Here is a 14,826-nt window from a genome sequence, read left to right on the forward strand (position 1 = left end):
AACACATGTGTAGACTTTAGCTTCACATCGGAAGAATTTGAGGCAAAATGGGCTGCTCTAATGATGAAATATCAGGCTGCTATTGGCACACACTTTGACAAACTCTACGAGTACCGTGCAACATGGGTGTCGTGCTACTTCAAGCATCGGTTCTACCCATTCCTGCAATCGACACAAAGAAGCGAGGGCTTCAATGCTGTGCTGAAGCGGTATGTGAACCCACATGGCTCTATCCTAAACTTTGTGAATCAGTATGAAAAGATTCAAACACATGTGCTTGTGCGGGAGGGTGCACAAGATTATAGGACAGAGCACTTGCAAACTGATTTGTGGTCACCTTTTCCCATTGAGAAGCAGGCGTACGAAACATACACTAGAGACTTGTACAAAAAGTTTCGTAATGAGTTTGAAATGATTGGGAGGTACAATGTATGCCCCCGGGGTGCACATTTATATGAGCTTGAACCTAATCAGGAACGGGTTGCTAAATATGGGGACAGGAACTACTTTGTGTCAGTTGAAAGTGATGCAGGCAACTACACTTGCGAGTGCTGCAAGATGGACAGAGATGGTATCCTCTGCTGCCATATCTTGAAGGTATTTACCCACCTTGGAGTGGATGAAATACCAAGGCAATACATTCTTCGGAGGTGGACTCCCCTAGCAGTTCCTGATGCCCCCCCCCCCCCGCTGTCCAAGAACAAGCAGATGAAATGCCCCCTTTGTCAAAGAGGCAAATGCGACATACGAACCTGCAGATGGATTTTGCAAGCTTGGCCAAAGTTGCCTGTGCATCCGATGCTGCCGCAGAAGTTCTGAAGAAGCATATGCGTGCAGCTCGAACAGAGCTTACACGCCTAAAATTGACCAAGAAAAAGAAGCCTCTAGTGGCTACGCGTGCCAGATGCACTCAGCCTGAAAACAGCTACTGATGCTCCTCCTTAGCCACCATCGTTTTCGGCGCAAGCACCTGCTCCACCTTGTAGTGGGAATACGCAAACAACTACTGGTGCTCCTCCGTCGCCGCCGCCCTCAGGGGGTGCTGGAGGCTCAGGTGCTCCTGTTCCACTGCAGCTTGACAGCCCTCGAGGTTCTGCGCCTACTCCAACAATTCCAAGGGACCCACCGAAGTCCAACACGAAAGGGAGAGCGAAGTCTAAACGAATTGAATCAGCACTGGAACTACACCCCAAAAGGAAGAACAAATGTAGCTTTTGTGGTTCTGTTGACCACAATGCAGCAAGCTGTGAGGTAAGGTTGGTGTGAAGGCCAAAGAAGGAAGCGAAAAAACGGGAACCAAATGAGGATGGAGTGAAAAAACGCCCCCAAGTTTTTTTTTCATTGTTCGATGAGAAAGCTCATGAAAACTGTATTGACATTTTGGGCAACTTAGAATTGATTTGTGGTGTGGTTTGATACTTGGTGTTGATTTTTCATTTATTCTTGCTGCGACCATATATACGTTTCTTTCCCTTGCTTAAGCAAAGTAGTAGTTGGTAAACATTTTCGCAAAACGGAGGCACTATTTTCTAGCATTTCTATAACAACTTGCCTGCTATTCTTAAATAAGTTTGTCTAGTTTCAAAAATATTTCTTGCATTCCAACTTTGAACAAGTAAATGAACTATGATCCCATAGGTACTTGCTGTTCAAAAAATAGCAAAATTCGAATGAGTGCAAAAAAAGGAAGATGTGATAAACATACCTATGGTAGTTCTAGGATTTCCTTCCAAGGAGCTTTGTTGCGAATATCTGAGACCCAGGTGCTTGTCAGCTGCTTCTTGATATTTGGAATATCACTTGCTTCGTATTTTGGAACAGCCCTAGCAACCCATTTGTTGGTGTTCGTCAGCCCGTAAATGCTACAATCAGTGTTGTTTGTAACACACAGGAGGCAAGAAAAACTTGTTTAAGAAACTGCACATAAGTAAAAACTGGTTTCTGAATAATTGATATTGGGAAAAGTTGCTTACTCATTGTTTAGCCTCGGATATCGATGTTGACTAGCGGAAACTTATCCAGCACAACACGTGAGTGGCCATAATGATGCTCCCATAAACTACGAACAGCTGCTGCTATCAACCTAGCGTTCTTTTCCAAGACAGGATTATCAAGTGTCCTCCATAAATCAAGGACTTCAAACCTCTTGTCCCTTATGTTCAAATTGAACACTCAGTAATGATTCCCCGATACTGTTTTTTTTGGTCAATGTTCTCTAGGATAGGAAACATAATCTGGATAGAAAAGCATTTCCAGGAAAACAATATGAGATTCAGATAAAAAAATGAGGCAATTTGAGAAGAAAGTACTCATAACAAGAAAAGAGGGCAAAACAATTTTTGATGAGGCAACTACTGGTTCAGGTAATTCAAGCAAAAAATAAAAAAGCAAAGCAACTTACAGCTACAACTGAGGCAACTACATGTTTCATAGCAGGCAAGTTTGTGGTTTTCTTAAGTTTTCATGTTACACAAGTTCTTTCCCCGAAGCAAGGTGCAACGAATATAAAAATGTTAAGACTGAGGCTATCTATAAAATTGAGCTAGACATTTCATTCTACGGAAAACAACATGAACAACTTTGCCAACTATATTTGAGGCAAGAACTTGCAAGATGATGAGGCAAGTACTTGTAATTGATGAGGCAACTACTGGTTCAGAGAAATTCAAGCAAAAAATAAAAAGCAAGCAACTTACAGCTACAACTAAGGCAACTACATGTCTCATAGCAGGCAAGTTTGTGGTTTTCTTAACTTTCATGTTACAGAAGTTCTTCCCTTGAAGCAAGGTGCAACAAATATAAAAAGGTTAAGATTGAATCTCTTTAAAAAATTGAGCTAGACTTGTCATTCTACGGAAAATGAACATAAACAACTTGCCAACTATATTTTGAGGCAACAACTTGTAAGATGATGAGGCAACTACTTGTAATTGATGAGGCAACTACTGGATCATGTAATTCTTGCTTCAAAATAAGCAAGCAACTTACAACTACAATTGAGGCAACTACACGTTTCATAGCAGGCAAGTTTGGGGTTTTTCTTGAGTTTCATGTTACACAAGTTCTTTCCTGAAGCAAAAGTGCATCGAATAAAAAAGGTTAAGTCTGTGGTTGTCTAAAAATTTGGGCTAGACTTGTCATTCTACAAGAACAACATAAACAACTTGCCAACTAGATTCAAGGCAAGAATTTTTGGAAGATGATGATGCAAGTACTCCCAGAAATGATGAGGCAACTAGTGGTTTAGGTAATTACAGGGCAAAGAAAAAGTCGCAGCTTGTTAACTTCTATTTTTTGAAGCAAGTAGTTGCAGCTTGTTACAAATTGCCAGTAGACTAAAAGAAGGAAAAAATAGTGTACTCACCATGTCTTTTCGGTCCAAGTGATTTGACTTGTTAAACCTGACAGTAATCTCTTTTGTATTCCATATCATCTGTTGTAACCTGACCTATAGAAAACAGATAGACAAACATAGAACGAAAGATGAAATTTCCATTGGTTGTAGTACAAATCACCATCAAGAAGGGGAGCAAGGGAAAAAAAGCCACTGTAGGGTGCATCTCTTACCGAGAATTTAACTCGCATGATAACCTTCTTTGAGTTAGCTGGCAAGTTGTAAATTATACTTTGTAACCCAACTTGGAAAACATGCAAAATGACGAAACCACCACACTTCATGGACTCCGCGAGCTCCCTCAAGGTTACAAAGTATCCCTCGAATTCAATGAGTCTTGGGCTGTACAATAAATTTGCACATGACAAAAATAAAGCATGAAAAAGTAAACTTGCCTATACATGAGTATTGTAGATGCCTGAAAAAACAAACAATAAAGACGGTGATGGTACATACCTGTTATCCGTATCGGGTGATTCTTCTGCACTGTGCCTTGCGTGCAAAATAACAGATGCATATAAGCGATTGACTTCGGGTTTGCAATAAGATTCCTTTTTGTTGTCAATGCCCGTGAAAGGTGAGCTCAAAGATGCTAATGGCTTGATGAGCCTCCTCTCAAGTTTGTTGGTAATTACCTCCCCTGAACTGCTACTGCTAGAAAACTTACCACCTGACCCCACATCTATTTCATTGATGATTTTCTCTGGTGTACTGAACATAGCACAATTAACTAATTCTTTCCCCCTTCGTTCTGCTTCAGCACACGCTGCCTCTAGTTCCTCTGCATCCCACACATCATCATCAAGGTTTATTACTTCTCTTATGCTCGATGTTGCGATATTCTCTGTTTGCATGTTAAGAACTTCATCCCATTTGTTGATGTCCTTATCTCCTTCCTCAAGGACAGGTTCCAATTCATCGAAAATCACTCCAAAACTTGGAGCTGGGCAGTAGTCATCGCACATCCCGAACACCCTTCTACTCTTGAGTTTGTTGGCTGGCTCTTCAACTATTCTCTATGGTGGGATGTGGAAGGGAGCATTTGTTGGAGCAACACACTTGTCTATAATTTCATTTATTTTGTCTATATCAACAGTTTGCTGCTTGTGTGGTACTGGTGGCCAGTTCTCCTTGTTTGCATCACCTTGGAAGTGTGCTGGAGGCAAATTCAGGTTAGTCTTCAGTAACTTTGCTACCGGTCCTACATGTCTTACATCAGTCCTTGCAGGCATCATCTGTTCAGTGTCGTGCAACTTGTTCTCTGGCACTGTTTTTTCTCACCGGTCATATCTGAGGTGGCGGGTTGGTGGTTCCTTGCAGGCAAGTCAGCAATAGTATTAGGCGAGTTCGGGTTCGACAAGGGCACTATTTGTTTCCCAGCCATCATAGATGAATTCGCAAGCTGAGGGGTCCTTGCAGCCAAAACAGCAACAGGGCTAGGGAACTTCTCCTCTAGCACTGGTTTTATTCCTCCAGTCATGTATGAAGTGGCAGGGTGCTGGCTCCTTGCAGGCAACTCAATAACATTGTTGGGCAACTTCTCGAAAGGCACTGCTTGTTTTGCATCATTCCTTTGCACAGGATCAACCTGAGGACTCTTTGCAGACAACTTTGCAACAGACCTAGGAAACACATCCACTTGTCCTTGTTGTTTTGTACCAGAGTCTAGAAAGTTGTCAATGTGTCAGTTCTCATCAAGCAACTTCACTTCTGTGGTGGGAAACTTCCCCATTGAACTTGCTTGCTTGATAGTGCCAGTTTTGCAGCCTTGCTCAACCGGCTTCTGAACACTGTAAGTTGCCTGACATTTTGCTTGACTTGCCTTGTTAGCCAACATAGTTGCCTGTTGAACTTTTTTAGTTTGGCCTCTATGTTTGAGTGATGGTTTCAGACAAGTGGGTTCCATCCTTTCTGCAGCTGCAACAGGGTTTGGATTCAGGTTGAACGACACTCTCTTTTGCTTCCTTGGTGCAATTGACAGTAAATCTTTCTTAGAAAATGCTTGCGGCAGATTTATTCCATAAACTGCTTGCATGAGTTCAGTCTGTCTTGGTGGGGGGGGGCATAACTCCTCAGGATTGATTTTGATGCCTATTTCTCTTTCCTCCTCGCGAAACACCATTTGATCGAATAATGTGCTCGCATATGAGTGGGGTTTCCGCCCATCAAACACTTGTGTCACTTCAAGTTCCTTTTGAAAGGGGTCCCACTTCTTCTTGAACTCCATCTTGACAAAATCTATAACGGAAAATGTTTCTGTGGCATCTCATGCTTGTTGTTTGTTGTCATTTTGCTTGATAAAGAAATTTGATCCAGAGTCGCCATCCCCGCTGCTGCTTGAACTTCCTTCTCCTTCATCTCCATCAGAATTGTTTGTCCTGCTGCATCCTCCTGTATTGGCTCCTCCGCCATGGTCCTCATCATCTCCATTTCCATCATCGTTTTTCTTGCCTCCACACTTCTTGACTTGGTCCTCATTGTCCTCATATTCACCAACTTTCTCTGTCTCGTCATCTTCAGCTGCCTTGCTTTGCGGCACATCGGCCTTGTTTACCTCTTCCTCATCAACTTGGGGGTCATTGTCGTTCCTTCCTTGCACATTGCCGCTGTCCTTGCCGCTGTTGCCCTTGTTTTCTGTTGTTTCATGTGGCTCCTCACTCTCCTTATTGGCATCATCCTCAGCAGAATTGTGTCTGACATTGCCTCCATGACTGGTGTTGTCATCATCATCATCTGAACTGTCATCTCCGCTGTCATTCCCCGAGTTACCACTGTCTTGTTCTGATTCATTGTCTTTGTCGTCGTCCTCATCCTCGCTCTCTTCGTCCGACTTGAATGACTCCTTATCCTCACTTGAGCCGTGTTCAATCACTCTAGGTGTTGCTCGCTTCCTCCGAGAACTGGTATGTTCACTTGCCTGTGGGTTAATGTCTATGTTCTTGCTTGAGCTAGGTTGCCCCTCGTCAAGCTTCCCTATGCCCACTACGAGCTTCCCGATAGCATGTGACATTTCAGTGCACATTTCATGGACCATTCATGTTATCCTATTTTGCTTCTGCACACCAAAAACAAAAGAACATAAATGTGTGTCAGATACTAAACTCATTGGGAGCAAAAAAAATCCAAAATGCAGTGAGAAAACATATAAAGGACTTTCTTGCTATTGGAACTTACATAATTGTCGTAACTTTCAGGCAACCTAGTTGCAACGAATTTTGAAACGTGGTCCAAGCTTCCAAACAAACTGTCGTTTGCACACCGTGAAAATTCAGTCTTGAGCTGGTTTCATCAAAACTAAAAGCAAGGCGAAAAAATAAATGAACGTCGTATGATCAACGCCATATAGGTAGTAATATAACCTGCCTATGTTTATAGTATAAATTGCCTTGGATTTCACTTTGGATTTGCTATGTTTTGATCAAAGAAAAAGGAAAGTAGTACATTATGAAGGTTGCCCTGTTTTGGACTGGAAAAACTGACAGAATGAACTACACATTTCCCACTATTGTATAGCAAGTTTCTCATTATTGTCTGAAAAAATGGCAAAAACATAACAGTCATAGTTACAGTATCTAGCTAGGTTATTTGCTATGTACAATACAGAACAACAAAATTAAAAATGTAGGCAAGTTATGTTCTGTTTCCAGGCAAGTACTGTAATTTAATGTAAAGCATGCAAGTCCTGTTCTATTGCAGGCAAGTACTGTAATGTAATTTTTTTGGCAAGTACTGTAATGTAATCAACATCCAAATGTGTTTGTACTACTTGGAAAAGGAAAACTATTACCCCCAATCATATGTTTCTTCCACAGGCAGGTTATGTTGGTCCTAATACTATGGCTTGCCTAAACTTATAACAATGTGTTTGGCATAATTTGTATACAAACCTGTTTCTGTTTCTAACCTATAAATTGTTTTTTGCAATTTAATGTGTGATTTGATATTAAATAATTCTTGCATGAAAAGAACTTACACGCAGCTTGCCATACACTCCTGGACCCTTCCTGTCTTTCTTCATGACTTTGGTTATTAGATCATCATTCCAGATGCGTGCCCTTGGAAGCGTAGCAGGTATTGGTTCATCAACATCCAATGAATCCAAATAGAAAATTTAAATTGCAAAAACTATTAGGAAACACATGGCTCTTTCGTGCTTGCATTGAAAAAGGAAAAACTATGGAAAAGAAAACATATTAGAAATGAGTTGCCTCATACTTACAACTAGATGGAAAACACGGCAGCAAACAGCCTTCTTGTTGTCACCAAAATCCATGAATGCCAATCTTAGTTGATCAATAACAAAGTCGCATATCTTGGTGTCTTTTATAACACTTGTGTGAAGAATAGCAGTGTAACACCTTGGTGAGATGCTCAAGCTTGTGGTTGGGGCAAGGAAGCAGGAGAATGCAACAGCCAACCAAGCACGCAGGAAATTTTCATCGCACGCCCCATTCATCTTCTCAATCATTTTACACCATGAAGTCAATGTAGGGGCGTTTTTCCCTCGATCTTGAAAATACTGCTGAATTCCCTTATAACATCTAGATTCATTTCAAAACATACTTTCCTGTCACTGTTGGGCAAACCCCAAATCCTCCTAACACTATCTTCATCTACTGGTATTTTGCCTCTATCTGGTATAACAATTTGAGACTTTTCTGGGTCGTGGTGTTTCATGATCCACTGGCTGAGATCACTGGGCATGGTTGTAGCTGTGATATCCAACAAGCCCCCAAAGTCTATGCCTCTGATAACATTTTTTTGGTCTTCATCGAGATCTTTGTTCAACTTAAAAAGCCTTGCAGGTGATGACCTATTCCTAGGACCCTGAAAAATTGACAAACTAAAGTTATTTCTACTGCAAGAGCAAAAAACATGGGGGGCACGCTTTTGAAAAAGCATATACATGAGTTGCTTACTGGCGACACTGATTTGCTTAAGCATATCTAATAAGTTAAAAAAACATCAACAGGTTTCTCTCGATATACATCAGCCAAAAGTTGGAGAAAGAAAAATCGAAAACAGTTATCATGTACTGACACGACTTGCTGTTGAAAACATTTGATTTGCTTAAAAAACCACTATAGTTGCACACACTTTCGCACTTCATACATGAAGTTCTAGCGCGAACAGAAACACAAAAGTTGCTCACTGCCAACACTGTTTTTGCTTAAACATACCATAGAACTTGGCTGCTCTTTTTTGTGTTCTCAACAAATTGCTAGTACAAAAACTTCTGGCGCTTTTATGTGTGCTTAAACTTCTGGTGCTTTCTGGTGCATGGATCACATAAAGTTGCCTACAACCTACACGTCCTAATATGAGATTTTCCCATGGTACTGTTTGCTAGGTGTGCATGTAGCATGAGTTGCCGGGACATGACCACCAAAAAAGTTGCCTCCCACCTAGCTTAGAAAAATAAAAAGGATTTGAGATGCATGTACTGCATGAGTTGCTGCTATATGGGAAAAATGGAGGCAACTTATGTGTGAAAACTAGAACATGAAATGCAACTCCACATTTTGTTCCGACGGTAATGTTTGCTAGTTGCTAGTAGGTAAAAAACGCAAACGAACTTGCTGGTCAGAAAACAAAGACTTTGTAGTCATATGGTCGTGGGAGGAAGGCGGGTAGGGGGAGGGATAACTCATTTTCAGTCACTTTCCGTTTTTTTCTTTGGTTATTCATCTTGTGTAACATCAGCTTCATAATCACCTCCTACTGGTTCTGCTTCGTTGCTATCAATATCCGCAGGCCGCTTCCCCCGGTTGATGACCCGCTTCTGGCGCTTGCATTTGTAAACATGAGTTGTTGAAGCACCTTGCTCTTCTGCTGTAGGTGCCTGTAATAAAATCACAAATTTCTTTAACAAAAAAAATAGCAACCAAACCGAAAATGCTATTTACGTAGCAAAAATCAGAAGGAATACCCCCCGTTCGGCTTCGGGAGAGGGAGGTGGAACCGAGCCAAGCGGTGACTCTGCTGATTGCTGTTGATCACACTTTTTACTTTGTTTAGTCATCTTTACCTGTAAAAAAAGTAGTTTAAAAAAGCAGTTACATACCAAAAAGATTGTCACCATGGAAAAAAGTCTGATTATAAGAATGTAAATTGCCTGAATATTAGGATGAAAATGCCTCGTTATCTAGCAATCATCTGATTATCAACATGAAAAAGTCTGATTATCAGCACTCCTATCAAACACAAAAAATAAATCATTTGCCATAAGTTGCCTGACTGTTGACATGAACATGCCCCGAACCAGTAAAACACAAAAAATAAAACAACCGTGTGCACGTAAGTTGCCTGACAAAATGGCACTAACTTGCCTGGTCCAGAAGAAGAGTGAGAGGAACGTGGATATAAATAGGTGGCATGGTGAGTATGGTACAACTCGGGTCCCGGACAGGACAGCAGGGCCCGTGTAAAATGCTGTACAAACCTCGCAGCCTATCAAATTTTGATTGCAAGTGAGATGTGAGGTTGATTCGATCTCACTCGCGCCACCGCAGGGATCCTGTTCCCTTGGTCGGTCGCCTACCTACGTGAATGAATGGCATAGGAGGAGTAGCTCCCTTTTTCCATTCATTGAACGTGAAATTTTTGGCAATTCAACTTGGCCAATCATCAACCTACAAACAATTGATCCTAGTTTACTTCTCACCTTGCTGTAAACATTTTATCTGAATCTCGGTGGAAGATTTCATGTCACTCGTATCAAACACAAAAAAAACCATTGCCATAAGTTGCCTGACTGTTGACATGAACTTGCCCGGACCAGTAAAAACACAAAAAATATAACAACCGTGTGCACATAAGTTGCCTGACAAATGGCATTAGCTTGCCTGGTCCCAGGAAACACTAACAAAACACCCGTGTGCCATACAATTGCCTGACGGTTCACATGAACTTGCTCGCTCACGAGAAACCCTACTAACACCCCGTGTCATGACTTGCCTGGTGGTGGTGATAAACTTGCCTGCTACAAAAATCAACAGCAAAAAACGCTAAAACAACATCTGCACGGGGTGAAGTGGGGGATGAGGGAGGACATGAACCCTCAGGGCTCATTTGGTAGGCCGGGGAATATTTCCCAGGGAAGCAAATCCCATCGGGGATAGGTGGAGAGATGGGGAAAATTCTTCTGGTGTGCTGAGATCGGGATTTTCTACCCAGGGAAATTAAGGGGATCCCGGGTGGATCTCGACTTACCAAACGAGCCCTCAAACTAGTCCGACCACAAAATCACACAAATCCAGCGCTCACATTAACAAACATGGACGGATATGGAGATTAAGGGGGGGATTTCATACCCAGTACCTAACCTAACTAATGCTGCTGCCGAACACATCGTGATCTACGGGGGAAAAACTACCTCGACCATAAAATAGACTAGCAAATCGATAGAAGCACTAGTTGCTCCTAGACAGAACGCCACGAACGGGAGAAACTCCCATCGCCAGAAATGGAGAGATGAGAGCAGGGATGGGGGTTAAGAATCGCGTCAACATACCTTCTCCTTCCTTCGCCACCGCACAAAATGAGGCCAGCCTCACTTCGCAACCGTCCGCCACCCCCGCGAGTCGAGCACTGCGCGATCGCCGAGCTCACGAGCGAGAGCCGCTCCCCGCGGCCAGCGTACCGCGGGGTAGAGCAACTCCAGCCACCGGCCACCCACGACGCCGAACGCCTCTCGAGAGAACCGATGTGTGGCGAACTACGATGAATTTGGGCAGCAGCGAGGGTTCGATTTGGGGGCGATTTAGGCGAGGGAGAGGGGAAGAAGAAACCGCCCACTCCGCCGAATGGGGGAGAGAGCGATAATGGCGGCCCACACCCAGGCGAGTCGCTCGTCTCGACCATATTCCACCTGGCCCCACCACCACGCGATGCGCCGCTCGGCCTCGCCCCGACCAGGTTACACCTGGGCCCGACCGCGCGCAGATTGCGACGGATCCAACGGCTATCGCTGCGTGTGCTCGGGAAGTCCATTTAGTGCACGCACACTTTTAAGAGTTTAGGTATCTAAATAAGACAAAAAAGTAGTTAGGGCATTTGGTTGTCTGAAAATGGAACTTGCATCAGCCGAATTCACTCGTAGGAGAAGATGACGGGACACAGACGGAGGCGGAAATGGGGGTAACGCTGGTGGCAGCGACGTCCGAGCGATGCCGAGCTGGAGCGACCTGGAGCCGACAACTATACGACTGGCAACAACGTCGTCGATGGAGGGGAGTCAGAGGTTGATGGGTAATATGTGTAGGGAGCTCGCTGGCACCGGAGAAATGGGCGACCACGTCAAATTTGAAACTTGTAATCTAAGACATGTATGACAAAAATCTGTATGACACTTGCTAAACATTATGATTTCACTATTTGGGTTTTTCCTTGCCCTTCCCCTGTTTACCATTTGGGCAACAGGGTAACTTGCTTGGGCGAGGAACTCCCCCCGGCTGGAGGGGATTCCACGTGCTCCTTAAAATCCCCCTAGGGGGTTGGAGGCCAGGGTTGAACTTCCCCAACAACCAAATTAGCCTTTAGGGAACTCCCTGGGCCAACTTGGCCCGTGGTTCTACTGCCTCGAAATAGTGGGGATCCCTTGAAACCAAATTGGCCCTTAGAGTGATGGCTAGGGATGCGGCAAACCGGTGGAGGTGGCAGCTTGGAGAAGGGGAGGCACGCGCGGCAGCGCCGTTGACAGACTGCCCGACCAACTTCAAAGGGCGGCAGGAGGGCGAGGAACTGATGACGGCAAGAGGAAGAAGTTGGGACGAAAATCTGACTTGCACAGAGAAAAAAAAAGACAACTTACATGTAGGTCAAATAATTAGCTAACATACACGTAAAAAAAGTACTCTCTTTGTTCACTTTTGTAAGTCCTTTCAAACAGCTCAAAATAGGCTGTTTTGCACATTGTCTGAAATGTTTTCAAGGTCTTATAAAAATGAATAGATGGAGTAGCTAACATAGAACTGGTAAAAGGTGCAAGATGCTGTTATTAGTTGATGACACTGCAGCTCGGGCCCAGCACTAATCATATCCACTCCCGCCATTTACACAACAAAACCAACGGTCGTCGTTTCCCAATCCAAACAATCATCTCCTCCGCAGTACACGTCTCCTCCCCGCGCGCCATGGCAGCTCTCCACCACCTCCTCCTCCCGCCTCGACTCCTCTCCGGTCACGGACCCCCTCCCGTCCTCCGCTTCCCCAGGAGGCCGAGGCCCCTCCTCCACCTGCTCCCGCGCGCGGCCGCTGCAGCCACAAGGGCATCGGCGGCGGCGATGGCGGTGTCCGCGCCCTCCGACGCCGCGCTGCAGGACTTCCGTCGCTGGCTCTCTTCCCAGGGAGCGGATACGGGCTCGGTGGCCCCGGCAGTCGTGCCGGAGGGCCTCGGCCTCGTGGCGGCGCGGGACCTGCCCCGCGGCGAGGTCGTCGCCGAGGTGCCCAAGAAGCTCTGGTTGGACGCGGACGCCGTCGCCGCCTCCGACCTCGGCCGCGTCTGTGGCAGCGGCGGGGTCCTCCGCTCGTGGGTCTCCGTCTCGCTGCTCATCCTCAGGGAGGCTGCGCGCGGAGGGGACTCGCTGTGGGCGCCCTACCTCGCCATCCTCCCGCGCCAGACCGACTCCACCATCTTCTGGTGAGGTGACGCTGATGTGTTTGATGAAATGTCTTTGCTGCTTCTTCACGACCTCATCTTGCACGTTCTGATGCTTTCGAGTGGTTGCTTCGTGCCTCCAGTGCAGGTCAGAAGAAGAGCTCTTGGAGATACAAGGTGAGCATGCCGTGCAAAATTGAAAATTCCATGCCTTCGCTATCGAAACTTGAACGTCGATCTTTTGTGGATTAGTAGTTACCCGATGTAGTAATTAACTTTGTATGCTTTTTGTCCTTTGCTTTGCAGGAACACAATTGCTGAGCACAACGATGGGTGTGAAAGAGTACGTGCGAAGCGAATTCGATAATGTTGAAGCTGAGATCATAAACGCGAATAAAGACCTTTTCCCTGGTACGATAACATTTGATGATTTCCTATGGGCATTCGGAGTACTAAGATCAAGGGTTTTCCCGGAGCTCCGTGGGGATAAGCTTGCCCTCATACCGTTTGCTGATCTGGTAAGATCTTTGAACTCAAAACATGCCTACATGGTCCGACGTTGCTTATCCAAAATGCTCCCAGGTCAATTCTCCTTGTGTCAATGGGCATCCTAGTAATTTTAGTGATTAAGTTGTCATGCTACCTGTTGGAATATTTTTTGTTAGAGATTGCTTACCTATGCTTTTGCCCTCAATACATGATGCACCTATAGATTCCGAATACATTCAGTTATAATCATTTTGGTACTTTGCCAAATCAGATAAATCACAATGGTGATATTACCTCAAAAGAATCCTGCTGGGAGATCAAAGGAAAGGGCTTTTTAGGTAGGGATACTGTGTTCTCTTTGCGGACGCCAATGGAGGTTAAATCTGGAGAACAGGCATGCATCAACTTCTATTACTTTCGTTATATGTAATGTAATATTTGCCACAATCTTTCATAACCAGCAGTTTTAATGATATACTTTGACAGATATATGTTCAGTATGACCTGGACAAGAGTAATGCTGAATTGGCACTTGACTATGGGTTCACCGAAGCAAACTCATCAAGGGACTCATATACTCTGACGCTGGAGATCTCTGAATCTGATCCATTCTATGAAGACAAACTTGACATTGCAGAGCTAAACGGCATGGGGGAGACCGCATACTTCGATGTTGTCCTTGGCGAATCTCTTCCTCCTCAAATGATTACTTACCTGCGATTGCTTTGTCTCGGGGGAACAGATGCATTTCTCTTGGAAGCCCTCTTTAGAAATAAAGTTTGGGAGCACCTTGAACTGCCTGTGAGCCGTGATAACGAGGAATCAATATGCCAAGTCATCCAGAATGCCTGCAAATCTGCTCTTGCTGCTTACCACACCACCATAGAAGAGGTGAGCCTACTAAAAAAGAATGTTATTCACTTTCATCTTATTTGTTGGTTACCTCCTGATTAGCCTGATACAACATGCATAAAATATTCAGGATGAAGAGCTATTGGAGAGAGAAGATTTGCAATCAAGACAGCAAATCGCCATTGAAGTGAGAGTGGGTGAAAAGAAAGTACTAGAGCAAATCAATGATATTTTCAAGGAGAGGGAGCAAGAATTAGATGACCTTGAGTACTACCAGGAAAGGAGGCTCAAGGATCTCGGTTTTATTGGTGACAATGGTGACATTATCTTCTGGGAGTCCTAGGGACAGATTGTACCATCCTATTTTTTGCAACACCAGACTAATAATTTGAAAAGAAAAGAAAAAGATGGGTTCGCACATTATTAACAAGTGCGATTAAAAACTTCTGTGCCATAATCAATAAAACAGAGTGATTTTTTTATCAAATCACTA

The 14,826-nt window shown here is 44.1% G+C and overlaps 1 protein-coding gene across 1 annotated transcript; it reads left to right on the forward strand.

Annotated features, from left to right (window-relative positions):
* The first annotated feature begins 12,399 nt into the window (after positions 1 to 12,399).
* Positions 12,400 to 14,760, forward strand: LOC123114815 (fructose-bisphosphate aldolase-lysine N-methyltransferase, chloroplastic). The gene is made up of 6 exons (XM_044536219.1): positions 12,400 to 13,034; positions 13,141 to 13,169; positions 13,299 to 13,510; positions 13,753 to 13,875; positions 13,968 to 14,372; positions 14,464 to 14,760. Exons 1-6 carry the CDS (start codon positions 12,400 to 12,402, stop codon positions 14,674 to 14,676), a joined length of 1,617 nt encoding a protein of 538 aa, XP_044392154.1. The 3' UTR covers positions 14,677 to 14,760.
* Positions 14,761 to 14,826: the final 66 nt, after the last annotated feature.

This window comes from Triticum aestivum, chromosome 5B (assembly GCF_018294505.1).
Source record: "Triticum aestivum cultivar Chinese Spring chromosome 5B, IWGSC CS RefSeq v2.1, whole genome shotgun sequence".
In the NCBI taxonomy this organism is placed as follows: domain Eukaryota; kingdom Viridiplantae; phylum Streptophyta; class Magnoliopsida; order Poales; family Poaceae; genus Triticum; species Triticum aestivum.

Coding starts and splice junctions, on each gene's coding strand:
- LOC123114815 (XM_044536219.1), top strand. CDS start 12,400: ATGACACTGCAGCTCGGGCCCAGCACTAATCATATCCACTCCCGCCAT. Junction 13,876..13,967: donor AGGTTAAATCTGGAGAACAG/GCATGCATCAAC, acceptor ATACTTTGACAG/ATATATGTTCAGTATGACCT. Junction 14,373..14,463: donor ACCACACCACCATAGAAGAG/GTGAGCCTACTA, acceptor TAAAATATTCAG/GATGAAGAGCTATTGGAGAG.